This window comes from Meleagris gallopavo, chromosome 3 (genome assembly GCF_905368555.1).
Source record: "Meleagris gallopavo chromosome 3, MGAL_WU_HG_1.1, whole genome shotgun sequence".
Lineage (NCBI taxonomy): Eukaryota > Metazoa > Chordata > Aves > Galliformes > Phasianidae > Meleagris > Meleagris gallopavo.
This window is the reverse complement of record NC_139406.1, coordinates 56,553,404-56,580,211: the sequence shown is the minus strand read 5'-3', so window position 1 is coordinate 56,580,211 and position 26,808 is coordinate 56,553,404. Positions and strand designations below refer to the sequence as shown.

The 26,808-nt window shown below is 40.6% G+C and overlaps 1 protein-coding gene across 4 annotated transcripts; it reads right to left on the bottom strand.

Moving 5' to 3' along the window:
* Nucleotides 1–68: 68 nt before the first annotated feature.
* TGS1 (trimethylguanosine synthase 1) lies at nucleotides 69–26,145 on the bottom strand. Of its 4 annotated transcripts, XM_085221129.1 has the most exons (14): nucleotides 25,937–26,145; nucleotides 25,763–25,827; nucleotides 24,450–24,622; nucleotides 21,503–22,370; nucleotides 20,054–20,177; nucleotides 18,796–18,882; nucleotides 17,962–18,133; nucleotides 16,544–16,892; nucleotides 15,510–15,683; nucleotides 14,471–14,614; nucleotides 12,806–13,052; nucleotides 11,592–11,655; nucleotides 2,472–2,624; nucleotides 69–1,892 (listed from the first exon to the last, which is right to left on the bottom strand). In XM_085221129.1, the coding sequence occupies exons 1-13, from the start codon at nucleotides 26,032–26,034 to the stop codon at nucleotides 2,508–2,510; spliced, it is 2,682 nt and encodes an 893-aa protein (XP_085077255.1). In that variant the 5' UTR covers nucleotides 26,035–26,145; the 3' UTR covers nucleotides 69–1,892; nucleotides 2,472–2,507. The 4 variants fall into 4 exon arrangements, with proteins under 4 accessions (XP_085077255.1, XP_085077254.1, XP_085077256.1 ...); XM_085221128.1 differs by having other exon boundaries at nucleotides 69–2,624; XM_085221130.1 differs by having other exon boundaries at nucleotides 69–2,624; nucleotides 12,823–13,052.
* Between the last annotated feature and the right edge of the window lie 663 nt (nucleotides 26,146–26,808).

Sequence of the window (26,808 nt, the reverse complement as noted above, 5' to 3'; positions counted from 1 at the left end):
TAACTTCTTGCTAGCCTAACACCAATTTGCTATGTGATATGCAAAATACTACTGGACTCAACACAATATTAAAACACCGGAAATTTAATTCTGTTTCATCACGTTACATTTTTTTTTCCAAAATACAAAGCAGAACAACACCTTACAGAAACTCATATAACGACTGATGCTGTCCTCTATGAAGAGTTTGTTGGTTGAAACTACTGACATCCATGAAGTGAATGCTCTTAGAGGTATGTAAGGCTTAAGGTTTTATTAGGGTCAGTCCATTAGGTTTAATTGAGTGACTCTCCACCACGGGAAACTGCACTGAGCACAAAACCGGCAGCAACCATCCCAGCAGAGTCCATTCTGACTTCAAGTGATATGCAAAACAAATTAACCAATCAGCTAACACAGCTCTTTTGCACTTCTTGGTTAACACAGAAGAACAGGCATGAACAAGGTTATTCTTCCATTTTTGACTCTTAACATGCTTGCCAGGCTCAGGAAAAGCCCTTAACTAGACTTCCATTTTTATCATTAAGTTCACTAAATTGGAAGCAATCATTGGAACAGTAAGTGTTGTACTTTGTATGTCATATTTCAGCTTCTACTTCCTGAAAACTGGACGCTGAACAAAATCAGACCACTTGTCTTATAAAACAAGCGGTAAAACAAGGTGAAACGAGTGGTGTTAGTGAGATCTCAAAATGCTTCTAAAGTTATTCTTAACTATGGGAAAGAAGAAGGACCAAAAAATAAGATGACAACTTAAGCAGCTGCAGGCCCAATGTGGTCAAATTTCAGTGTACAGAAAACTATAACATACTGAGTATACATTTATTTTTCATTTGGCCTTGTAATTTTTTTTTTTTTTTTTTTTAAATTAGCTCAGAGTGGAATTTTAATAACATCACTACATTTACATGCTACTGCTGCAGTAGGCTTGGACCTGTAATATCAGCACTTGCCCCTCTCCTCTTCCTCCTCATAGCAAAAGGATTGTCTGCAAATCCAACACATTTCTGAGGAAGAAGTAGGTGTACAGTACACAATCCCCCTTGCCATTCTTTAGGAAACACTGCAGAGCAGGTAGTTTCCCCTCTTTCTACCTCCTTTTAAATACTGGCATGGGGGCCTGCACCATCACAGCAGTTCTTCAGCACAGTGGAAATAATGCAGTGATGCAAGTTAAATAGTCAAAACATTACACCTCATGTGAAGGTAGGAAATGCTCATTTAACACTTCAGAAGTTGTCTGGTACTGGAAGGACAATACATTTTGGAAAATTATTTCCTAGGTGCTTCTCTACTGCATTTTGACACTTGCAATGAGTCAAGTTGCACATATATTTTTAACAACCCGCATACATGAACCCTAGTCTCTTAACTGATTTAAAGATTTAAATATATCTTTATTATCTTTAAAGAAAATTCCTCTCATTTCGTTGTTCCATGCTGTCATTCTACAAAGCTTTGCTCATCAGCACAGATCCATGGTTCAGCGCTTAGCCTTTGCTGCCTTCAACATCATGATTTGCTGCACTCCAAGTAGAGGAGAATCTTTTCATCTTCAAAATGGTACTCCTACACTCTTACCTCATAAGCACTATCAAGATTAATCTCATATACTTTCTGTAAGCGTGTTTCAGCGAGAAGTTCATGTCTGTACCCTACAGACACTTCTCTTCTTGTCTGAGTCCTTTTCTGCTTGAAGAAATGTCTGAAGGCAACTGTTCTCCCTCAAAACCCAGACTGGGAGTGGATTATTCCCACTGGGGATTAGTGCTCCCTCTGCTGCTCCATGCTGCTTGCATGAGGAGCAGGTGTCCAAAAGAGGATGAAACCTGCGCGTAACTCTTCCAGTAAAGCTACTGGGACCAACCTCCAGTCAGGTTTCTCCTCAGTATCTGTAAGAGGGGGAAAAAGAATAAATAGCAAAGGAGAGGGTACAGCCCTGTTGCCAGCCACAAACACACCCTATTCTCTCTGTAAGTTGCAGCAAGCTGCAGAACTCACTATAGCAAATGTGTAGGCCATTATACCATGAAGAAACCTGAGAAGGTTTCCAGGCAAGCAGGGAGCCTGAGAAGCCAGATGTCAGCGGCACCTGGCAGCGTGTATCATACCACATAGGTCCATGTTATGTTCAGGTGCTCATGTTTTGTCAGCACAGACAGTTCTTGACACTTGGTGTCTTTCAAACTATTCAACACCCTGAACATCCACAATGGAGTAAGTACCGCAGCAGCACACATCAGAGTTGCAATGAAGTCCCCAGGTCCCTTTCAACTGGCTGATCTTGCAAGACTGTGTTAGAAAGTTTCTTCTACGTTCACAGCTGCTCTAGTTTTAGAAATTTGCCAGAATTCTTATAAAACATTTATTGGCAATGAACATAACATTTTTCGGAACAGAAATTAAAGCAGAAAACAGCTTTACGTCATTTTGGACAAGCCAGTTGTACAAAGGTTTATGAAGTAAAGTACCCAAGGAGGTTGTGTCTGGAAGAATGTACGTGAAATTCAGGAGAGGTCAGGCCTTATCAGATCCCCAAAATAAGCTGTTATTGTCTTCAGTTTGTTATTGAGAAAATTTTGTTCTATTTCAACTTTCCCTCCTGGCCCTGCCAAGGAAGCGATCTGAAAAACAAAAGAACAAGAAATAGGTCAATCAATGTGCAGGTAAAGAGGAAAATCCCCAAACTTCTGTTCATGTCACGTAAACATCTTTGCTCTGATATCACTGGTGCCTAATGCCTCCGGTCCTCTGTGTGTTTCCTATTTTATCCACAGAAGCGAGTCTGTGGCTTTCTTGGGACCTGGAATTCATCCCTATCCACTCAGCCAAGAAAACAGGAGAACTTGAAAACTAAAGATAAAGAATCATTACACTTCTCACACTATGCTGAGACATACTACAGCCTGGTTTGCAGAGCACCGGGAGTGCAAGCATCCCTGATGCTTGCCTGGTAATGGTGACAGCAAAAAGCAAGCCAAAATCCTGAATGTCAAAACATCAAAACAAAAATTTACATGTCAAGATGCAAAGTTTTGTGGGCAGAGTAAAAACAAATCCTGAAACTGGGAAGCATAAAGGTTGTGCTGAAGAGTTGGGGAAGGAAATAAAGCAACCAACCAAAACAAAAACATCACAACAAAAAAATATGCAGCCCCCAAACCAAACAGCTTTCAAAAATACTATCTTTTTTGTTCTTTTTTTTTCCATGTTGCAACAATAAAAGAAAAGTTGCTGCTGCATGCAGGTGAATCTCAGACGTTGTTGACGGTAAGGCAGCCGGGAGCTGAGCAACCACTGAAGAATGAGGTAAAGCGCCTGTGGGGCAGCGCAGGGCCTGTCTGCAGCCACTCGAGTGAGACCGTTCACACTCTGTTGACAGAGCCCAGTGAGCACCTTCGGTGCTTAATGATTACAACTGACAACTGCAAAGGAAACACTGTTGTGGACTTTGTCTTTTGGACTCGAGCACACAACCCTCTCTGTCCCCTTCTGCTCATATTTACCGCGCCCAGCAGCGCTCTGGCAGACGGTAGATGACTGACTGCTCCCTGCTGCAGGCCGCGCAGTCGGGAGGCAGCTGCCATGGTGCGCTGCTCCTGAGCGGGCCTGCTCCCCGCAGCCCTCCTCCTGACTGCTACTGCAAAGCTGTTCTGCAGTCTGATGCTGGAAAACTTTCCACATCAACAAAATAAAAAACAGAAGGGCTGCAGGCCCGCAGTAGGCTTGCGCTGATCTTTAAACCAAGATGTCTGTGATATTGTCAGCTAAAACGTGAAGTTCGGCTTGCGTTATTGCCACTTCTGAACTCCTCTGAGACTTCACTCAGTAGCACAGGTTTAAATATAAACATGCTGAGCTTCCTCTATTTTACTGCAAGTAAAAAAGCAGCCTACCATCAAGAGGAAATAACAAATTAATCTAAATTATACCTTGAACCTTTATTGACTTGCCCAGAAAGATCACACTTATCTAAAACAGACATTTACTTTCCTTTCCTCCCCTCCCCCCCCCCTTTTTTTTTTCTTTTTCTTTCTTTATCTGCAGATAAAAACAAAAGTCTGAGCAGTTTTATTCATCCTTCACTATAATGGTGATAGGAAAAAAAAAAATTCCACATTCTTGTCAAAGAGGAACCTGCCACTTAAGTAAAAAAGCAGAAGCAGGCCAATTTATAAATAGTACGAGAGTCTGAACTGGCAAGTGATCAAGAATGTTAATTTTATGACTTATCTTTTCCTTCTTGAAATTCTAAAAGCAGTTAATACTGCAAGGCAACCCATTTATTTTTTTTTTTTCCTAGGAAGATGTTAATTCTGTCCTATTTTATTGTAAATGACTCTTGCAAAAAGTGTAAGAGAATACCTTTTGAAGCTATAGCTGCTTAACTCCTCAGAAACATTGACTGGATTGGTCAACTTAATATATCAACACTGAAATTACGTTGGATTACCCAATCCCAAGTTTGGAGCACAGTTTATATAACTAGGCACATATAAGTACAACTTGCTCATTCATATAAAACTGAACTATTTACTAAATATTTCTCTTAGAAGTCCAAACAGAATACTTATTCAGTAATGGAGGTGAATGTCACTCCCTCTGCTAACAAGTGGCATTTGCTGAAGGATACCTGAGAGCACAATATCCACATGCTACATGTATAAATATATATATATACACACACATACATACACACACATACACATATATATAAATAACTTTAAAGCATTAAATCCAGGATTAATAAGAGTAATTTCAATTGACTCCTTAAAAAAATATATTTGAAAACCCAAAGGTGACAAAATTCTAATGGGCACATAGGCATAAATTCCAGAGGCAGAGTCAGGACAGAAATCTCCAGATTGCAAAAATCCATGACTGCACTCCTCAGAATACATCTGTCAACACTGCAGCGTCTCATGTTAATGGGAGGTGCAGGGAAGCAAAGGGAGCCCAGCAAGGAGGCAATGACTGCTCAGATGGAACCACCAACATTCAGAGGAGAAAAACACAAATTCTCCATCACCATGCTTGTTTGTAAACTGCTGGAGGCTGCAAATTTAATTATGTGCAAGCTGCTAGTGCAAGCTTTCCTTGGAAGGGCTCAGTGAAGCCTGACAGATTAACAAGGACAAAATGCCATACAAAATCTCTAAAATGTATTATTATGGAATCACAGAATGGCTCGGGTTGGAAGGACCCTAAAAAGACTACACAGGTGGTCTTTCAAAACGTGAAGCATAATAAACATCTTACCATCTAGGCACAAGATTTGCAGACAAAATCAAAGTTTCATTTTCAATCTTGATTTTCCAAAAATGGAGTATCATATTGAGGAAACAAAGGCAAGAAAAGAAAAAGGATCTGCACAATGTGCATTCTTTTCATCGCTATCAGAGTCAAGAGCATTTTGCTTGATTTTAGGACCAGCAAATCATTCTAAGCACTAGATACAGACCAAACAGTAATAACATCTGAAACATAACCAGATATGTGAAACCACCATTTAGGATAGCAAAATGTCCTGCGACTGAGAAGTGATTTCATTTAATTAGGCATAGCTGAAGTCCCAAACCCAGGTGTCAGTTTCCAATATAGAAACAGGAAGAAGTCTGAAAAGCGACCACGTTAAAAAGCAAACGAACACGCAACACAACTCTACGTAACAACAAATGTAATCTTCTGCTTGTCTCCTACACCACCTATTTTTTGAAAACACAGTACACAGTGAATAAATGCTGTCTGTAAGACTTTCCCAGCAGGACTATGTTACACATCAATACAAAATCAGGCAGACTGCTGGCAGGTCAGCTCATGATTGATGGAGTCACAATGGGCTGCTAACAATTAATTCACTAATAGCTTAAGCGGAGAGAGGTTGCTGATCACAGTTACGATGCCAACATACTTACTTCCCATTAACTAGTAGTAATCACGTGGGAGAACATGATAAATAGCATAGATGGAAGATTATGTACCTATGAACACCTTGCTAAGGCACTATGTTTATCACTTCCCATCAGGTCTCTCTCCTGCTCAGCTATAAAATGCAGCACCATGCCCAACCCAGCTGCTCTCACACAGTGCATCTTCCCAGAAATGCCAGTACTGCATCCAGACACATCATCTCCACTGTCCCATGCTCCACTCTCTCCTCAGTGCTGCATGACCACTCCTTCTCGCAAGGTTCAAAGAAGGCAGACATTGACCAGAGGAATGGATGAGGCCATAAAGAATGCTGGTTGAAACCACAGCCTTGACTACATTTGGGAAAAAAAAAAACCAAACAAACAGCCTTTACTGAAAGTTAAGAGACAGAACCTGGTTTTAATCTTGCACAGGCTGAGACCCTGGAGGTATTCTCTAGTCCTAAGGACAGGCAAAAACTCCTCCTGCTTCTTTTCCCTATGAGGACAAGCTGAGAGACCTGAGGCCGTTCAGCCTGGAGAAGAGAAGGCTCCAGGAAGAGCTGATAGCAACCTTTCAGTATCTAAATGGGGGCTATAAGAAGGAAGGGGACAAACTCTTTAGCAGGGGCTGTTGTGAAAGGACAAGGGGAAATGATTTCAAATTAGAACAGGAGAAACTTAAATTGCATAGAAGGAAAAAGGAAAAAGTTCTTTTTACAGTAATGGTAGTAAGGCACTGGAATAGGTTTGCCCAGAGATGTGGTGGATGCCCCTGTCCCTGGAGACACTAAGTGTCAGGCTAGGGAGAATTCTGAGTGACCTGATGTAGCTGACCCTGGTAACTGCAAGGGAGTTGAACCAGATGACCTTTAAAGGAAATATATTACCAAAAAAGCAGTATTCTTCCTCTTCCTCTGTTATGCCATTCTACTTTTATGTCCAAAAATTGCTGGCTGAAAATGGGGAAATTTTGCAGAAGTTTAATAGCAACTCTAAGAGGAAAATACATTTTCAATAAATAAAACAGTTCCTGTTTATGAAACTGCAACTATACTCAAATTGAATGTGAAATTGCCTTGAATTTTGAAGGGCTGGTGTTTTTTTTTGTTTGTTTGTTTTTTGTTTTTAAGTTAGCCCATTTTAGAAAAATTCCTGATACTTCCTTTATTAATTATTTTTAATTTATTAGACCTTTTCTTCTACCCTATCCCATACTGACCTGAAGTCTGCCAGTACAAAACCCGTGTAGTACGCTAGCAAGGTCTGTGACATGACTTCACAACATTGTGGCTGTAACCCACAGCACAGAGCCAACACTACCACTTCCCTCCTGAAGAGATCATTTCAACCAATCTACCCATGGAGAAAGGCTTTCAAACATTGCCAAATCTCTTTATAGAGCTACAGTGCTTTTCTTATGTCACAGGCCGGACTTTGGATAGACCAAAACATATTTTCTATCCCAAAAAGACAGCTTGAGCTGAGCAACAATTGATAATGGGCAGGGTGAGCAACAATCCACAATGTTCGCCACTGCTCCAGCTGCTGTGCTTGGCTAGGCTGGTAGAGATGCTGATGTGCTAATGTCTTATACCATCAGCATATATGTCACAGCAGTTTTTCAGAAGGCATCACACAGCTTGACCCTGTCCTGACAACCAGTAGCAGGACAAACACCTCAGCAACAGCACCCATGTCATCTAGAACAGTCTGCAGCATCACTGCATTAGTGTGTGAATATCTAGGAGGATTCTATATGTTTTGGTGCCCTACACAACAACAGTATGCCTTCTCTAATGAGGTGAAACCACTACAAAGAAGCTCCTACAATAAATCCCAGATTCTTCCATCTTTGCTGCAAATATTAAGATACAGAAGAGAAGAAAACAGGCAGTGCAACAAATCAGGATACTTAGGATAAATGCCAGTCCCTGAGGTGAGTACACAGTGAGGCTTAGCACAGCTTCCTGAATGTAGACATTATTTAATCAGTCTCAACCAGCTTGCTTCTCCAATCACTCATGCAAGTCTTGATTAGGCTTAGCTGAGGTTTGAAGATACAAACATAGTATCTCTTGCAGGTATCTCCTTTCTTTCCCTTGATGTGATGGAAATGAACCAGCTGAGAACAAGGATGTTGGGAAAGGTTGGACATTCCCTGACTTCAGGTTTCCTGCTGCTCATGGAGCCTATTAACCACAGAGCAAGGGTAGGAAATGTATCTTCATCAGAATTTTGCCAAGGCACAGATATCCTCATTTATTTATTTTTAACTACTATCAGCTTAAATTAGTACTATTAATTCTTCTCATAGAAGGTAAAAACAGTTTTCAACTACCCAAACGTTTACCAAACGTTTTCACTTACGTTTGCTACAGCATAATTTTGATTTGAATGTACATGTCTATTTGAGATAGTGATCTCAAGTTCTTTCCTACCTTGAAAGAATTCTTAGCTGGTCAAACTTTTTATTCCATTTTCCAAAAATACTGCTGGCAGCCAAATAAAAGCTTATTTTCACCCAGAACTGCAGTAGTATTAAAACACTCTCAACTGGTAATATCTATAAATCTCACAATTCTGCCCTTCAAGCCAATTCTCCCTAAAACTATTTTTTTTTTTTTTAATAGGGATACAAAGAATGTTTAAAAAAAAGAAAAGAAGACTTAAAGGTAAAGATGCTGCAAAGAAACAGGTATCGGCAAGGATGAGCTGCAAATATGAACTATATCTTCATGCACACACGCATATATATAATGGTTCCTGAATATTCCCTAATCAGAAAGAACATTTCTGAAAGACTGATTAAGCTAAAAATGGACCTATGCATTATATATTTTGAATCAAGCACATGCTTATAAACCAGAAGATTGGATGCAACCAAGAGAAAAGTTTCCTATTGCTTGTAAACACACCAAGTGTGTTTCACTGGTTCGATGCTCCCTCTTGAGGCAGAAGTACAGAAGATTGCTCTTCCACATAAATTCACTGAATTTTCTAAGAGGATTCAGCCAAAGAAATCCTCTCTCCTCTCTGCAAGACCAAATTGACTCAGAAAAGTCGTAGTACTATGCAGGCATAGTACACATCACTTTTGGAATAAAGCCATACAGAACAAGGTTGCAGGTCTGATCTACCAGGAAGGCAATGAACGCAGTGCCCTCAGAAACAGAGCAGTTGAGGTCAACAACCACCTGCTTTCACAGCAAGAAGTCACACTATCCAACATATCTAATGCTTAAAAAAAAAAAAAAAAAAAAAAAGAAGCATGTTTTCCAATAAATTTGCACCCTCTTAATCAAAGGAAAAGCAGGATTTTAGCTCTAAGGTTGATTCCAATTGCTGGGCATCTATTTCTACAAACCTGAGATCTACTGTCAGACAAGCCAACTTGCACTGCTACACTGACTTACAGTCAGTATAAACATCTGCATGGAGTTTTGCAACAACAATTAAATCAGCTTCCAAATCAATTTTAACTGGCAAAGCACACTCCGGTTGTAGATTCAGGCAGTCAGTAAAAAACAAGAGGCAGAGTATTGAAGATTTAACAACTGCCACCTTCCGTGCTAAACATGCCAGACTGCCTCTTCTGGGAGCTCAGAGATACATGAAAGCCTAAAGTATTTGCATGTATACAAAAAGAGAACTTTTAAGGACACAGAACAGGCAAATCTGATAAGCCTCTGCAATGCTATCATAAATGAAACTTAAGAACCTTGCAAGTTTCAAATCTAAGTCATCAGGTAATCTCTCAGCAAATACTGCCTTATCGAAGTTATTTAGATCTCAGGTTTTAATCTCCTGCAAAAAATGTTAAATATTTTCTTCATCAAACCTTTCTAGGCCCCTGGTGCTTACGGATTACATTTACAAGCACAGCTATACCACGGTACACTAGCAGTGGTGTTCTGCACCCTTGCCAAGGTTGTCAGGACAGGAGCTATTCTTTTCAATCCGTCAGATAAGTAAAATGGATCAGAACTGTGGGCAAAACCTTATAGAAACTAAGAAGAAAAACTGTTCACGCCTACCATTAAGGAACCTTGAAGATATATCTTCCTTTCCTCTAGAGATTCACAGTCCTGAAATTTCAGTAGTGGTACATTCAGAAATGTCACTCAGATACAACCAGAGATTAAGATAGCCAAATCTGTAACCTTTGCATAGTCTTCTGTGGACCAGAGAATCCACTACGATCATAGTTAGGAAGGTCAAGTACAACCCACCACTGTCCAAGCAAGTACTAACACTAAATTTCCCACAACACTAAGTTAGATTCACATTCTCTCTCCACACTGTCAGATAATCAATCTTTAGACCTTTTTTTCCGTAAACTGGCACAGTATCTAGAGAAAGCATAAGGAGTTGCTTTCTTTCTGTGAGAACATCCTATAGATGGGAAAACTGAGCTGAATCCAAGCATCTCCTTTTACAACTAAGCTGTGACCACATAGCCACAATTCTGAGCGAAAGCACTTACTCTTCAGCAATTTGTGTAAAGGAGAACTTGTGGATGTACACCAAGGAACATCCAGAGCATGTGAACAACAATCAGAAGCAACTGGACCAAGAGGTAGGGGCAGCAAAACATCTAACGCAACCACATACAGGTGCTACACAGGTAGAGCATGCTAACAGCTACGCCATGAGAATTTCAGCCCATTTCTCATACTGTCCATTTGCCATAAACCATGTCTGCAGGCACTGGCTGAAGACCTCACCTGCTCTATGTTAGACAAAGCTTTTGGAAAAGTGGAAATAAACCTGTGAAGTTCTGTGGCATAAGGCAAGTGAGGAGAACATCTCACTGCTCCGTCTTAGCTTAAAATCTACAAGACATAATTAGCATAGAAAATATACAGAGGAAACTAAACCAGACACCCAGGGGAAGTGTTACAGTCATCTAATTACTTCCAAAATAAAAAAAGTACTAGACTGACATATTTAATTTCAAACACTGAAGAAGAAACTGTATTTGACATTCCATGTCAACAATCACAACAACCAAACAGTTACAGTACTTTTCTAATGAACATTTCTAGCACCAAAACAAAAACAAACAAAAAAAACTACCCTGAACTGGTAAAATAAACTGTGTATTTAACAAGTCAGTACTACATCTAAGTAATCCAATCACTGCTGTGCAAGCAGCCCCTAGGTAACTACACACCTGTATGGCAGCATGACAGATGTCTCCTGCTTGAGACTGTACTAACATGCTAATGAGAACGACAGCAATGGCATTAATGATACCAGGCTGTACAGTGATCTCCTGCAACTCCTTCATGAATGGAAAACCAGAAAGGTTTAGGACTCAGAATTTATGAGATGGTATGAGCTGGTTAAAATACCTTTTTCCTTTTATATGACTGTATCGGTCTGGCACACAAATACACTATATTTGGATTGTCTGTAAGTATCTCCAGTCTGCTGCTCTATGAAGGAATAGTATCAAAATAATGAAAATCATCTACTATCCCCCATTTCTAAATATGCCAGAAGTGCCAGAAACACAGAAACCACTTAACGTAAGGTTCAAATTTTAAACAAAACAAACCAAACAACCAAACACGTTCAGTTGAACAGACTTAAAAACCTTAACTCTGTGCTTATACTACCTGTGTTTTAAGCAAGTTGAGGTTTTGGTAGTTACCAAGCCATTTTCCAGTCACATACCTGGTTAACGTCAGCGTTCCGAGGTAGAAAATACACAATGTTGTTTGTGATCTTCTTGGAGAGCCTGAAAATTTCAAATGTAGAAGCCAGTAAAGGAAAAAAAAAAAAAAAAAAAGTTCAGGGAGGGAGAAACTATTATATATTTATTCATTTTGAAAGCTTATTATGCAATAATGTAATGGCTATGTAATTAGATATTGTTCTGAAATGCAGAAATTAGTACGAAAGGCAGAAACACCATTATTGCACCATTATTGGTTTTGTTTTTTTTTTTTTAAAACCAACAACCTCAAACAACCCCAACCAACTCACTCATTTTACCTAGAAAATTTAACTGAATTGCAAAAAAGAATTTGAGAAGCTGAACTGCAGTTTATAGTCAGTACACTGGTTTGATACCTGCTTTCTCAATCATTTTGCATAATACTGCCTCTCACACAGCCATAGATTTCTTTACCCTTAGAAGTATAGCTACCATTTAGAGATTATTTGACAAAAAAAAACACCACTGTTTTGTAGTTGATGAGACTGTTATGCTCATGCCTTCCTAAATGAATGGCTGCTCACTACCAATGTAAATAAACTAACATGAAATATTATACATTAATTAAATGAGTTGATATTTTGCTTGTATTCTTCTGTTTTCCCACATCATGAGCAGGAGTTATAATAATGATATAAGTATTTTAAGCAAGGCTAGCTTTCATTAAAAAAAATAAATTTATAGCTCACATAACTAATGATTGCCTACGCACATACCATGTGAGTTGATTACTTCAGGGTTGTTTCTTTAAATAAAATCACATAACAAAAATAATGAATACTTTAAATTAGAAGATACGAACATTTTCTGAAGTTTCTTCTTCAAGAATAACTTTATGACAACTATTCCTTTAAATAAAAAATAATAGAAGCATTTAATTTTAGGTTGTCAATTGTTTATAGTTGAGGCTGGGGGGAGAATTAAAAAAAATGTGAGACAACTGTGACGTCAGCTGAATTTCACATCATAGAATCACAAGGTTGGAAAGGACATACAAGATCATCTAGTCCAACTGTTCTCCTATCATCATTACTATCATTAAGTTACTAAACCATATCTTGTAGCACCTCATACAGATGCCATCACTTTCAGTCAGCCAGCTGGACATGGCAAAGCCCACCTCAAGAAAAGCAGGGAAGAAAAAAAAAACATAAAAGACTGAAAATCACACCCATGATGACACGCAACTTTGAAAGGATATCCATCTGGGCAAATCATAGTTTGGATGTCGAAGATTTCAGCAGTGGCATAGTCAGGCCCACCCCAAGGAGGGCTGAGGAACACAACATCTGCTTTCAGGTCAGCAGCCAGCACCATGAAGTCACCACACACAAATTCAATCTGGTTGGCCACGCCGTACACCTCGGCATTGCTGCGTGCAAGGCTGAGTTTCTCAGGATCTATATCAACAGCGATCACTGCAAGGGAACAAGGGAGGAAATGCACAGGTAATGTGGGCTGCAAAATGCACAAAGCATCTGACTGATGGATGCCACCCAGTTACCAAACAGAAGTTTCACAATGCTCTCTTGCAGCAACTAGATACATCTCACATCCATAATTTCATTTTAAGTGCTAAGCAATGACTTCATTTTCTAGGTAGCGGAAGACATGAAGCTCCAGCTCCTCAGAGGGAAAGGAAGGTCCTTTACTTTACAGCAGAAGTTCCATGCATTCACACCAAAGTGACAGCAACACCATAGCCAAGACTGTGGGAAGCCTCAGCATGCTGTTAAAAGTTTTGGGAATCACACATCTACTAAAATACTCCCCAGCTGAAGCATAGGACAGGCAAGGCTGTCTGCCTAAGGAAGGAAGTCTTCCTATCTCCTCTCCTGGCAGGAGCCTAACAGCTTACACAGAGCCAAACTGCAAACCCATTCTTCTCCCTTTGTCAAAGATTAATGTTTACCTTGTGCCTGATCACGTTAGACTGAAAATTGAGTTTGAAAAACACCCAACGTAGTACAAGAATTATGATACAATGGCAGTATATAATCATATAAATATTTCCTAAATTTCACATAGTTTATAGAACGCATCATAGCCTACCAAACTTAATGCAGCACAAACTACCATTTTTCTTGCTCAGAAATTACTTGGAAGTGTTCGATGAGCTGGTATTTTACCAGAGTGTTTCATAACTAGAGGAGGATTAAGAAGTCAATGTTTTTACACAAAGCACTCTCATGATTCACTGCAATTTCATTACCTGGAAACAAGAACTTACACTAATATCAAGTTATCACTGCTTTTCTGTATTAGGTCCTGCTGCACCCACAGGTGATCCTATTCCAATGTTTTAAGTACAGTTCACATGAAACATGTTTTCGAGTACTTAGCCTTAACATACTATTGAGAAAAGCAGCAGCTTTCTGGTGTCACTGCAGGTTGGCACTGCAAACAGAATTTAACCTTTAACAACAATCTTCAGAGCATCCTATGGACTGGCTACTATGCCAAGTAAAACTAACACTGATTATGTACAATGTAAATCCAACTTTGACTTTAAATTGGAAAGCAGTTTTTCTCCAATTTTCATAGAATGAAATGACCTAGGTTGAAATGGACCACAACAATCCTCTAGTTTCAACCCCCCTGCTATGTGCAGGTTCACCAACTACCAGACCAGGCTGCCCAGAGCCACATCCAGCCTGGCCTTGAAAGACTCCAGGGATGGGGCATCCACAACCTCCTTGGGCAACCTGTTCCAGTGTGTCACCACCCTCTGAGCAGAAAACTTCCTCCTAAAAAACTTCCTCTTAACTTTCTTCCCTTATTTTAGGGAAAAAGGTTGAAGAAATTAAACAATGTGCTGCACACAATGCCTACTTACCCCTTTTTGAGGTCAAAGCAAACTGAATAGCATTTCCTCCAACCCCACAGAAGGCATCCACTATTGTATTACAGTTGAATGATTGAGCCACACGGACTGCAATATGCTCTGCTATTTTCTCAGGAGTAACAGAAAACCAGCCCTCTGCAAAGGGAAGAGAAGAAAAGTATTTTTACCACTTATTTCATCTAAATTAAAAACAAACAACTGAAGGTTTAGCATTAATCCCAGCAATTTTGGCTTAACACATTCGACCAGGAAATACAGGCTTTCAAGATTATAAACTCTAATAAATCCAGTGATTTGCTAAGCAAACAAAGTCTCACTGATGTGAATAGATACGCCTGATTCTCAATGAAGGCTTTGTTGAACTTGGTGCTTATCAAGGACAAGTACATAAATACATCTGCAAAAAATCTTATACATGTCGTAACTATGCTCTGCCACAAATAAAAACAGAAATATATCCTCTCACATCCTACACGTTATTTTCCTTACAGTCATGCTTGGCCTGCCAAACAATCTGTGTGTTTATATGGGAAAGTATTAGAAATGAAAGGCTTAGAAAAATCTTACCAAAAAGGGCGGTGATACTAACTCCTTATTTACCTATGAACTGATGATCTGGAAGTGGTTTCCACATAACATGGAAAAATGTAACCTTGAAAATGACTGCTGAAAGACTGTGTATGTTAGGAGAACAAAATTACATTCATTACTGCACTTTAAAGTTAAAAAACTAAAAAAAAAAAAATTATGGAGAAAAAAAGTCATTGAGTTTCTGAGAAAGTCCTGACCAAGCACTGTTTGAGGACACTACAATCCTTAGCAAGCATCACGACTAGCACAAAGAGTGGTGTGCCATGCTAGAAGCTGGGGAACAAAAGTCCCAAAGCTTTTTTGTTTGTCGGTGCGTTGACTGTGCACTCAGTATTGCTCCTTTCAACAAAAGAATTAGTAATAAGCTGTAAGAAAGGTCACAGGCTTGAGTACCCCTTATGCCACCGAAGTCAGAACCCTGTGTACTATGTACACCTACCTCTATCTAGTTTAATCCCCTCATCAAAGCGGGAGAACAGCCTGTAGCGTTGAGCCCAGTACTTGATCAGCTCAGGATCCGCAGCAATCTCAGGAGGTATTTCTCCCAATGCAATCTTGTGCTTTCTCCTCCTTTTTCTCTCTTTCTTCTTTGCAGTATTTTTTTCATCTACAACTGGAAGATGCTGCAAAAGTTAACTAACTGTCTTCATAGGCTATGAATATAACTGGCTGGTAGATAAGAGTCAAGATACGAAATGCTCGAGTTAAGCAACACTGCTAAATGACCTTTAATACTGTCTGCCAGATTATGCAGATTAGTAGTTTAAGTTAAAAAAGGACATTCTATATAGCAAAGGAATAAAGTAATCTATCAAACATCTGTCACAGTTATAAAATGATAATATTTCAGGCTAAACATGACTTTCAGCTGATAGAAATAAGCTCTAAATGGTGAGCAAATGTGGATCAGACACCAATTTAATGCTTATGTACTAAATAGGAATAAGAATCAATCTAGATGAGAATTTTACATAATTATAACACAACTGGATTACTGTGGAAAGGATTAACTATGCAGAAAGCCAAATAATCTTATTTTCTGTTTTTCAGAGGGTTAAATAAGTAAGTTCACACTATAACTGGCTTTTTTTTTTTTTTTTTTAAAACAACATACATTTCCTAAATCTGTGAATATATGTGAATCCAAAAGTGGACATTCCTTGCCTCTACCTGACATAATAGCTCTCACAGGGGAAAAAGAGGTGTTAATCAGAGACATGACCTACTAGGTCATACGTTAGATCAACAGTCACTATTCACCTATACAGAATTACTGTCTAAAGCAAAGGCAAGGCCTGGGATTTTGGTGCTCCAGGAACAAACTACTTTCACTAGTACAGCTATAAATTATTCAAAGAGACCTTCTTGGTCCAAGTGGTAAACCATAGATAAATGCCACACAACACAGTAATTTGGGAGAGGAGCAGCAGGCCCACTACTAAGTCATGTTCAGTTTGTAGGAAACAGGCGTACCTGGGCTCACATCCTCCATTTCTGCCTGGAGATAATCTGGTATGTCCAGAGGAACCAGCACCCTTCCAGAGCCACACTCGGGCTTTTCCCTTCCCTGGCATCCAGCACTGTTTGCTGTTGCATCCATCACCTCTTCCAGCTTACTCATCCCAGGTTTACCACCAACCACGCTGGAAGGCAGCAGCTCAGGAGTTTCCATACTGAATCTCACACTCCGTGCAGTGGTGACACTTTCCTGATCCTCCGAGTCACTGCTTGTTGATGACTCCTCGACTTTACCCAGAGGAGAGACTTTCTGGTACATGGTTTCCTCTACAGGCTCATTAACCTGCTTCAGGAACGCTTCCACCTGGAATGGAAATGTATCACAGACTGTTAGATGAATTGGAAACCAGGTGCAAATAGGACAGTTTAAAAGCACTGCAGTTCAAAAGCACCTGCCATGGATACATTCTCCACCACGTGCATTTTGAAAAAAGGAAAACATCCACAAATAAGCACACAAAAAAACATCCAGTTATAACATATGAGTCCTTAGCTCTGCTCCCTTTGCACATTTTTTCATAACAAGTTGTCTTGGGAACCAGATACCACCTAGGTGCAAAGGAGAGATTGAGTTGCCTCACCTCCAGGCTGCACCAAATGGTACATGCATCAAATCTGCTGCACAGTAGGTAACTCTACACTGCATCTCGATCAATGGACAGGTGTCAGTTTCTCTCTTCAAAGGTATATGCAGATGCTTAGTTTTAACATTACAGTTACTCTGGGTGGCACTAGGCCTAGTGCAGTTGCTTGCCAGAAAGACTGAGGAAATTTATAACTTCTTTTCTCCTTCACATAATTACAGCTCTTCTCACTGGCTTCGGGTACAAGGAAGCAATGGCCAAATTCCTGATCCCAAATTATAGCAATGGGATGAGAGTTCAATACAACATTCTTCATCGTCACCAGAAAACAGTGTTTTACAGTGAAGTATTAGGGAATGCCAAGCATCCCAGTATATGTTGATTATATACCCTACCCCCCCCACCACAGAAATTCCAGCACTAACAAATGTACTCATACTTATTTTAAGATCAGAAATACTTTTAGTAAGTACAGAAACCTACACATATCTTTAAAGGAATGATGCACCTATATCGTACATAGTTCCATGTATGATATTAAGCTCACATTTCTTTTATTAGACTGCTAGGCATCCACCAATGCCTTTTTATACCCACCCTAACAATAACTATTCTTCACCTAAACAGGAGGAAGAGGAGAGGAAAGGAAAAAAAAAAAGAATATTAGCATCAGACTGAAAATGAAAAAGAAATCACCTGTGTGTGCAAAATTTCTTTTGCATAATATAACAACAGCTAAGGGAGCACAGACACCTATGCAATTCATCAACACTTAACAAGTATGCCCACCTTCTTTAGAGTTTTATTTTTTTTGCAAGATGTTTCTGGCTCTTCTGTAAAGAAGATGTGTGTGTTTTTGCTCTTCCTTGGTTTACGCATGTCCAAAAATTTGGACTTGAGTTTTGCTTTTTTCTCCAGGTACTGAACACTTCGGTGAGTGAAATCTGGAATTCCACCATACCTGAAATAAAAGAAAGTAAAAAAAATTTAGTTGGGAAATTTACAATTTTGAAGATTTAAAATTAACATACATGTAGCGACAGAGTCAACTACAAGACATACTCCTCTTTGAATCTTATGTATGTAATAAATGTGTCACCTGAGCCCTATACCTAAGCTACAGTCCACCTGTGCTCTATGATGTTGCTTCTAAGGCACTGATAACCAACATTTAGGATATGCTACTGAAAATGCAAATTCACTGAACCTGAATAACCTGGCAATACTTCATTAACATAGTTAATGTAAAGCAACCTCATTTCAACATGAAACATCTACAAATTACGATCTAAGCTCACAGGACTCTAAACTGAGAGGACCATCAATGTTTTGAGCCCTTAAGCATCTCAAATTTAACTAGCTAACCAAGATTTCAGTTCTCTACTCAGTTGTTTGCAGTTATGTAACTGCAAGTACCCTATGAGTTATGCTTATCTTTTAAAGCACTTTTCTTGTTGTCTAACTCTGCATTTCTACTGCTAAAGCTTACTGCAGAAAAATTAACTTCACCAATTATCTTCCAAAAGTTCAACAAAATTGGAATGGAAATGAATGGCATACTAAAATAGTATCAACAGAGCTGACTTGCTGTGAAGAAACCCTGAGTTCCTCATAAGCAATTACTTTTGTCCTGCACCACACTTGAAGCCCAAAATAGAACAGGTTTCCTCGGGATCTTCCACTGGATTCTCATCCACATCCAGTTCATGGCTAGGAGAAAACACAGATGACAACAAGTTAAGTTGGGGGTTATTTTTTTTTTCCCCCTCCAAACAATCAAATAATAAATTACAAAAACCAAAACAACCACAAAACCTACCCACTCTTAAAGAAATGCCATTAAAACTCCTGCACTGAAACCATTTAGAAATGCATTTCAATAACTCCCCCATGGCTGCTGATATCAAACAAGGCAGATAACACCAACCTATTTATATATATATATTTATATGCATGAACAGATCCTTCTTCTTACCCAACTCAGTATGCCCCTGAGTTACGATATTCCAAATATTTGTAATGATTTCTCAAAACATTTAATACCAAGCCCTATGCGGAACTGATGAAGACAAAATGTCCGTTCACCCTATTTCTAAATTACTTTCATCACCTATGATGCTACCTATGTTATCCATCACTAATGCTACAGCAATATCAAAATGTTACAGCAAAAGCAGTATCATTAGCAGATAATTGCATTCATCCCTTCATCTGTGTGTTTTTGGATTTATTAGAGAGGGAACGAAAAGCCTCCCATCCTCTCTGTGGTTGCAGATTTACTACAAGGAAAGAAAAAGACTGTGACAAGGCAGAGATTAACTGTTCTGTGAATGTCACAGTACCGAGCACTTTATTAGCAACACATTAGCTAAGCAATACAAGTTATTAAGTAGTACCTTTTACACTAACTGAACCAGAATAAATGAGTCATCACACCCAATTTAATAATCTCTTAATATAATAATCTCTAATAATATACTTCAGTGACACAAGGTATTGTCACCTTGCACAACTTGGCATCCAGGTCACATATTCTTTATAAAGCAAAGAAATATCCTTCACTTACTACCAGGTAAAGTGATAGGCAGCAATGGAAGATTATCGTAGAATCATAAAATGGCCTGGGTTGAAAAGGACCACAAAGATCATCTAGTTTCAACCCCCTGCTGTATGCAGGGTCACCAACCACCAGACCAGGCTGCCCAGAGCCACATCCAGCCTGGCCTTGAAAGCCTCCAGGGATGGGGCATCCACAACTCCTTGGGCAACCTGTTCAAATGTGACACCACCATCTGGGTGAAAAACTTCTAACTCAATCTCAATCAAACAGATGTTATAAATAACAATTTGAGGAAAAAAGAAAAAAAAATTCACTACTTACCTTCTCTTGACTTTGGCACACCTGTTTTCAGGGGGCTCTTCTTCTCCTTCATCTTCATTTTGATCACAAAGCGGCAACTGTTCTTTGTCATTTAAGCTACATGAGTTACCTGACTCCTGGGAACCTAAAAAGATACAACTTATTTTAAATCTTTTTGCATGTTAAATTTCAGAACTTCCCATCCTTAAAGTGCATCTGCAGCAACAGTTCAGTTGTTTCACATATCCTCATCTGACAAATAAGGCAAAGGTGTTAAACCACACATTCCTTTACCTGCCTTTGGGGGACAACGTGCCAACACAAGCCTCCAGTATTAGTTACACTACAGTGTTAATTTTAAGCAGGACTAATAAAATGCTTGTGGGATACAAATTTCAAAGTTTCTTCTTTCTTCTTAAGCTTTGTCTCCAGCGCAAGAAAGATTTTCCTCTCGTATCTCTCATTTCAACTCTAATGTAAGATCAAGATGGGGGCACACCTGCTTCTTCCTTCCTTAGGAGGTCACAAGCAATGGACTTAGAGACCTCATCAAACTGAATTCCCAAGCTGCTGACTCTTCACTCATATTTCACATCATCTTTCATCTTCAGCAGGAGAAACCATACATCTGACAGGAAAGCTGTCACACTGCTAATTATTGGCAATTCTGGCAGGAAAAATCTGTGGTCAAACAGGATAGCCACCTCCTTTCCCTGCACACAGAACTGGTCCATTTTTTTCATCTCCCTCATAGAAACCCTTCCAGCACCATAAGGCACAACACTGCCTCTCAACATACTCCTTTGTGAACTGGCATTTTCACTTGATGTGGGTACACTAATTTGGGGTTGTAAAGATAACTGTAGCTCAGTACCTAATTGACAATGTAATGCTGAAAAGGACCTCTGGAAGTCGGCTGGTCCACAATAACACCATACACAGAACAAGAGTTTAATTTTAAGTATTACATTATTAAATAGAAGAACAAAACAGAACCACCAAAAACAATCAAACCCAAACTGTGAAAATGCTTTTTTGGGGATATTTCTAAAAAAACCCTGTCCTTATATTTGTCAGATTCATGAAAACATCAAATTGAGTTTTCATTAATCTTAGACTATCAGTAAAAAAAAGAAACAGAGGTTGAATGATACAGCTGCAATACTAAAACTAATTAATAAACCAGTAAAGCACCAACTGTGCTCTTTTATCACTTTTTGTGGTACACTTGGGAGATGTATAAAGTGTGTATTGTGTTAAAATCACTTGTGGATGAAGAATACATTTAATATACAGCCTAGAGAAGAGAGATGTTCCAGAGAATCAGAGGGAAGAAAAAGGAATTAATTATGCTATCTTTCCACAAAATACTCAGTCTATGTTTAAAAACAATGTGATAAATATAAGGTCTTGGTTTTTATATATAACCACTTATAGTAGAAGAATTAATGTTAGCTGATTGCCTATTACCTGACTGGTTAATACTTCTATTTTCACAAGATGCTCTCCTTTTCCTGGTTCCTCCATCACATGGTTCCTTCTGGCTTGAAACACAGGGACTCTGGCTTTCACTGTTACATGAACTGTGTTCTTGAAGATCTTCATTGGTTACTGTTAAAAGTGCACTGCTCTGCTCCAACGCATCCAAATTTAGGTTTAAATTACAAATCCCAGAGATTATCTCATCATGGGCCTCAACACTTGAAGTGAGTGTTTCCTCACTTCTGGTGTGAGAAGGAGACAGCTCCAAGATCAGCACTTTGCTGCCTTCAGCCTCTGGGCTGACCAGGTTCATTTCTTGCAAAAGATCAGTCTCCTGCATAACCCCATTCAGCTGAACACTGTCAGCATGTGAGCTCTCCGTCGTCCACCCCTGATTTGTCCAGTACTGAAACTGGTCCCAGTAATACCAGTACAGTTCACTATAATGCTGCTCCCACTCCTCCTTGGTGTCTGGACTGTTCCAAGGCTCAGATGCTGTCATGGCTTCAGGTGATGAGACATCTTTATGCTTCTCCAGCCAGCTTTGCCAAAGAAGGCCCTCTCCATACTCGTTCCAGTACTTCTCCCATTTCTGTTCAATGGGTAAGGCTTCATTAACGAGACTCTCTGAAATTCCACAGTTCCCTTCACCTGCAATCTGAGATTGGCTGTTTTTTGCACTTTGCTCTGTAGCTGAGGCTGGCTCATCTGAGATGGACTGCTTATGATCACCACAAGTGTGATCCTGGCATCTCTGCTCCATTTTATCCTGGTGTTTTTGCTGTAACTCTTTTCTCTTCTTCTTTTTCTTTTTCATAAACTTCATGTTACTTCTCTTTCTATATTTTTCTTTTGCCTATAATATAAAGGATAAACATATTCAGAAATCCACAACATGCAGGCAGTCCCTTCTTTCCCTCCCTGTAATCACATTTCTGCTTGTTGCAACCCTCCCTCACTCTGCAACTCCACTCTTAGCTTTCTCCCCACAAAAGGGGCCAAGGGTTATACAGGTCTGATAGGACCCTGTCATTTTGCCAGAGAATTCTAAGAAAGCTGTGAATAACAGCTGTGAGCACATCTGCAAAAAGGACCAGGAAAAGGTAGAATTCCAGTTGGGAAGTTGTTCATAATTGTTCAGTGATTTAAGAGGAAAGACATCAGTGTGAAATACCATAAAATGCTATGGGAAGATTAGTCAGGAACTATAGAGTCACTGAGTTTAGCTCAAGAGTATTATTCAATAACACCAAGGACTTCTTTGGGGTGCCACAGAGGTGAACCCTTACCATTGCTGGCCAGGCAGGTGTCAAGCGAACACTGCTCAAGTGATTTATTAGGGTAGTTAGCACATAATATGTTTTTATTTGCAAGTTCTGTAAATCTTGCTTACAGAATCAACTTATGCCTGGCTAAAGATGACTGATGAAATATTCCTTCCATCCCACAGTGATCGCTGAGAGAGTTCAGAGAAACACAGGAAAAAGATTCCTATCCAAACAGGTGTCTCTTTCTGCAATTAATCCATTTCATTTGTTACCATGTACTCAAACTACTACAGCTGTCCAATGAAACAGAAGACAAAAATCTTCTCCTGTGCTTGTAAGCAAAACACGCCGAGCAACAAAGTGTTACAGAAGATAAATCTGCCAAGTTTCTGAATAAACTGTCCAATTAAATTTCACAGGTAAAAGCGTGATGGTGGTGGTGAGAGAATACAACTCACATGGCTGCAACCCCTTGCACTGACAAATGCATAAGGCAACCTGTCAAGGAGCTGGCATAAGGGAATGGGCATTAAAGTTCCAGTCACACTTCTCACAACGTCACCTTAATGTATGTGGTGCAAAGCACAACACTTAGCAGTAATCTAGAAATACACATTATCTTCTCACTTGACTTATTTGCACTATTACTATATAGCCGCACAAATCATATATGCATACTACGAGCATCAATTCTGATGTCTGGAAGGTCTATTTACATGTCATCATGTAAAACAATTTACAAGCTCCTCCTATTTATTGAGAAATTAATCAGGCTAGAATCACAGAGCGCTCTGCATAAAGGCACTCTCACCTCTAGGGAGGCCTGTACTCTGTGAAGCAGGTACTGAATACCTCACTGCCTTTTTCCCACTGACGCACAACTTCAGCCTATCCATAAAGCCCAGCTGCTTGCTGCAGGAAGCAGAGGACCCAAGCTCAAGCCCTGTCCTTTGGAACAGACTGGCTTGATCAGCTACAAGGGGAATGTAAGAACTAACTTTTTCTATTACTCCCTACACCTAGACGGTTGAAGCAGATACACGCTCAGTTTGCAGTATATTAGTTGTCCTGCAGCACAGCACGAGCATTACTGCTTTAAACCAGCTCCTCCTAGCAGCAGTAGCAATACAGACACAGAAGCACAAAGCACAGCCTGACCCTGCCAAGCCCAAGCAGCAAGCAATTTTTACAGACTGCACGGACCAAGGAGTCAGAACAATCACAGCACAGAAGATGCTGCATGACAGAGAGCAACGTATTTTTCCAGTTCAACTGAGTTTTCCACTCATTTGCCTTTTCCAATCAAGTCCAAAGTAACTCATTCCTCTTTTCATATACACTCATTTTGTACAGAATTTTCTGGTTCCCCTCTTCCTTTTGTCCCAATCGTTTTTAAGCTATTAAACAAGCAGCCACTCTTCTGCTCAGGTGAAGTGTCAGAGTGACAGCCCTGGAAAAGGAAACCTTTCAATCAGCAGAAAAAGGTGCAGCACAGGCAACAGCAATGCACGTGAATGCACGGACAGCACGTAATGCTGGAAAACCTGAGTGAGGCAACACAGATACATTTCCACAAACTGCAGTCTCAAAAGTAACTAAGGAGTAGGCATGCCCCTACATTCTGAAACAGGAAGTAAACAGAAAAAATAAAGCACAGTGATTTTTACCACAAAGTCCCTGTGAGCTGAGTGCCCACCAAAGTGAAGAGGTAACCCCATGCTCTTCATAAGCTCAGCCTCCGAGTCCAGTTCAGCTTCTTCCAGGTCCAGAGCACAATCAATGTCCACTCCCAATGTCACACTGGGACAACCATTTTCCCGCTCAGATCCTTGTTCCTCTCCTGTGAACAAATGACATCGAGTGAATACAATCTTCCAGTTCTGTAATCATCTAGTCCACCTCCTCTGCAATGAACAGAGACACCTACAGCTACATCAACTAGCTCAGAGTCCCCTCCAGCTTGACCCTGAGTGTCCCAAGTACAGGGCACCCACCATATCTCTGGGCAACCTGTTCCAGTGCCTCAGCATCCCCACTGTGAAAGACTTCCTTATAGCCAACCTAATTCTCACCTGTTTCAGTTTGAAACCATTTCCCCATGTCCTATCACCTTATAAAAAGTGTTCCCTTCTTTCTTGTAGCACCCCTATAACTCAATGCATCAGCAAATCCTGTAACAAATACTACCTCTCCAGCTTCCTTTCCCATTTAAAGATTACAAGTACCTGAAAACTATTAATAGATTGAGCATTTCTCATCTTTTGCACTAGTTCACTGAACCAACATTAACATAAATACAAAGTTTTATACATTATATATATATACTATATACATATACTATATGTATATATACTTTTAAAAATAACCCAATATTAACACTTCCATGAATTCCAAACTTTTTAATTGTGTCATTATTTAGCTGTATTAATGTATCTTTTTCAGGACCATGCTGCATTTACCACCCTATAAAAGCAGCAGGGATACATTTTCACATCAGGCCTTAGTTGCAGAACGGCTCTGCTCTCAGGCTCTTTTTACACAAGTACTTCTTTAGCAAAAAGAGGGAGTAAAAACAAGTGGAGAACAAGAGTGCAAGACAACAGCAAAAGTAAAAATAAGGCTTCAACAGCCCAAACATCAGACTGGGTCGCAGTTAACTCCCCTCCCAGCAGTCCGGACAGCACTGAGTTTGGACTGGCGGCTGTGCTGATAACACAGCTGTGTTTTGGCTGTAGCTGAGCAGCAGAGCCCAAGGCTCTCTCCTTTCCCTACTCGGTGCTCCCCAGCCATCCCACCAGTTGTGGAATCCCTGCCTGCACAGCTAGCAATTGTTCAAGCACCACCAGACGTGCGCATAACGACAAATGCCACAGGTAAGTTAGAAGCAGACACACGTGAAAGCGATGCGGCCCTGCCGCACCCAATACCCACACACAGCTCACTCCACGCATCACCACACCATACCGTACAATTATCTTACCCGTACTCTCATCGTCATCTCTGATATAAAATCCTTTCAATCCCAGCTTATATAACTTCCGATCCCTGTAAAAACAAACACCGATGCTGACGGCCACCGGACAAAGAACGGCAGCACTACAAAGCCCGCTGGAGAGACGCTCAGCCCCCTATCCCGCCGCCCCCGGCCACTCACTCCACGAAGGCGCGGGAGCAGAGGCACACGATACCACCCGCCGCCCCCGCCCGCAGCAGCAGCTCGGCCACCAGCTGTCCCCGCGGGTCCTGCACCATCCCGAGCCCACGCCGCAACACGGCCCTGCCGTCTTCCTTCCGCCGGAACTGCCGCCAGCGCCGGGCCCACCCCGAGCTCCGCGCCGTACCGGGCTGGGCTGGCTTATGCCGCCGGGCGGGGGCGCCCTTGTGCTCGTAGGGCCGTCCTTGCGCGCAGGGGAGGGGGGGGCGGGTCCGCTGAGGCGCTGCAGAGCCGGGGCTGGCCCCGCCTGGCGGGAGATTGTGGTGGCTGTGCTTGGGCCGCTTGCTGGGCTTGCGGTGCTGCCGAATGGGAATACTGCGAGTGCCGGGAAGCGGCACAAAGGAGGGGCAGGAGAGAGACTGGGGAAGGGGGAAAATTCGGATAATGGGAGCGGGACAGAGAGGCACCTGCACCCCCGTAAAGCTGCCACTGTCACAGAATCACACAACTGGAGGGGTTGGAACGGACCATCGAGTCCAACCCTCCTGCTAAAGCACGTTCCCTGCAGCAGTCGCACGGGAGTGTCCAGGAGGGCTTTGTATATCTCCAGAGAAGGAGAATCCACAGTGTCTCTGGGCAGCCTGTTTCAGTGCTGTGTCACCCCTATCGTAAAGAAGGCTTGTATTAGTATGGAACTCTCTGTGTTCCAGTTTTGCCTGTTACTCCTTGTTCTGTTGTTGCTCACCACTCAAAAGAGTCCACCTCACCCATCTGACTGCTGCCCTTCAGTTATTTATAAACATTAATGAGAGCCTCTCTCAGCCATCTTTTCTGCAGGATGAACCTTGTCTATAAAATCCAGGAAATTCAAA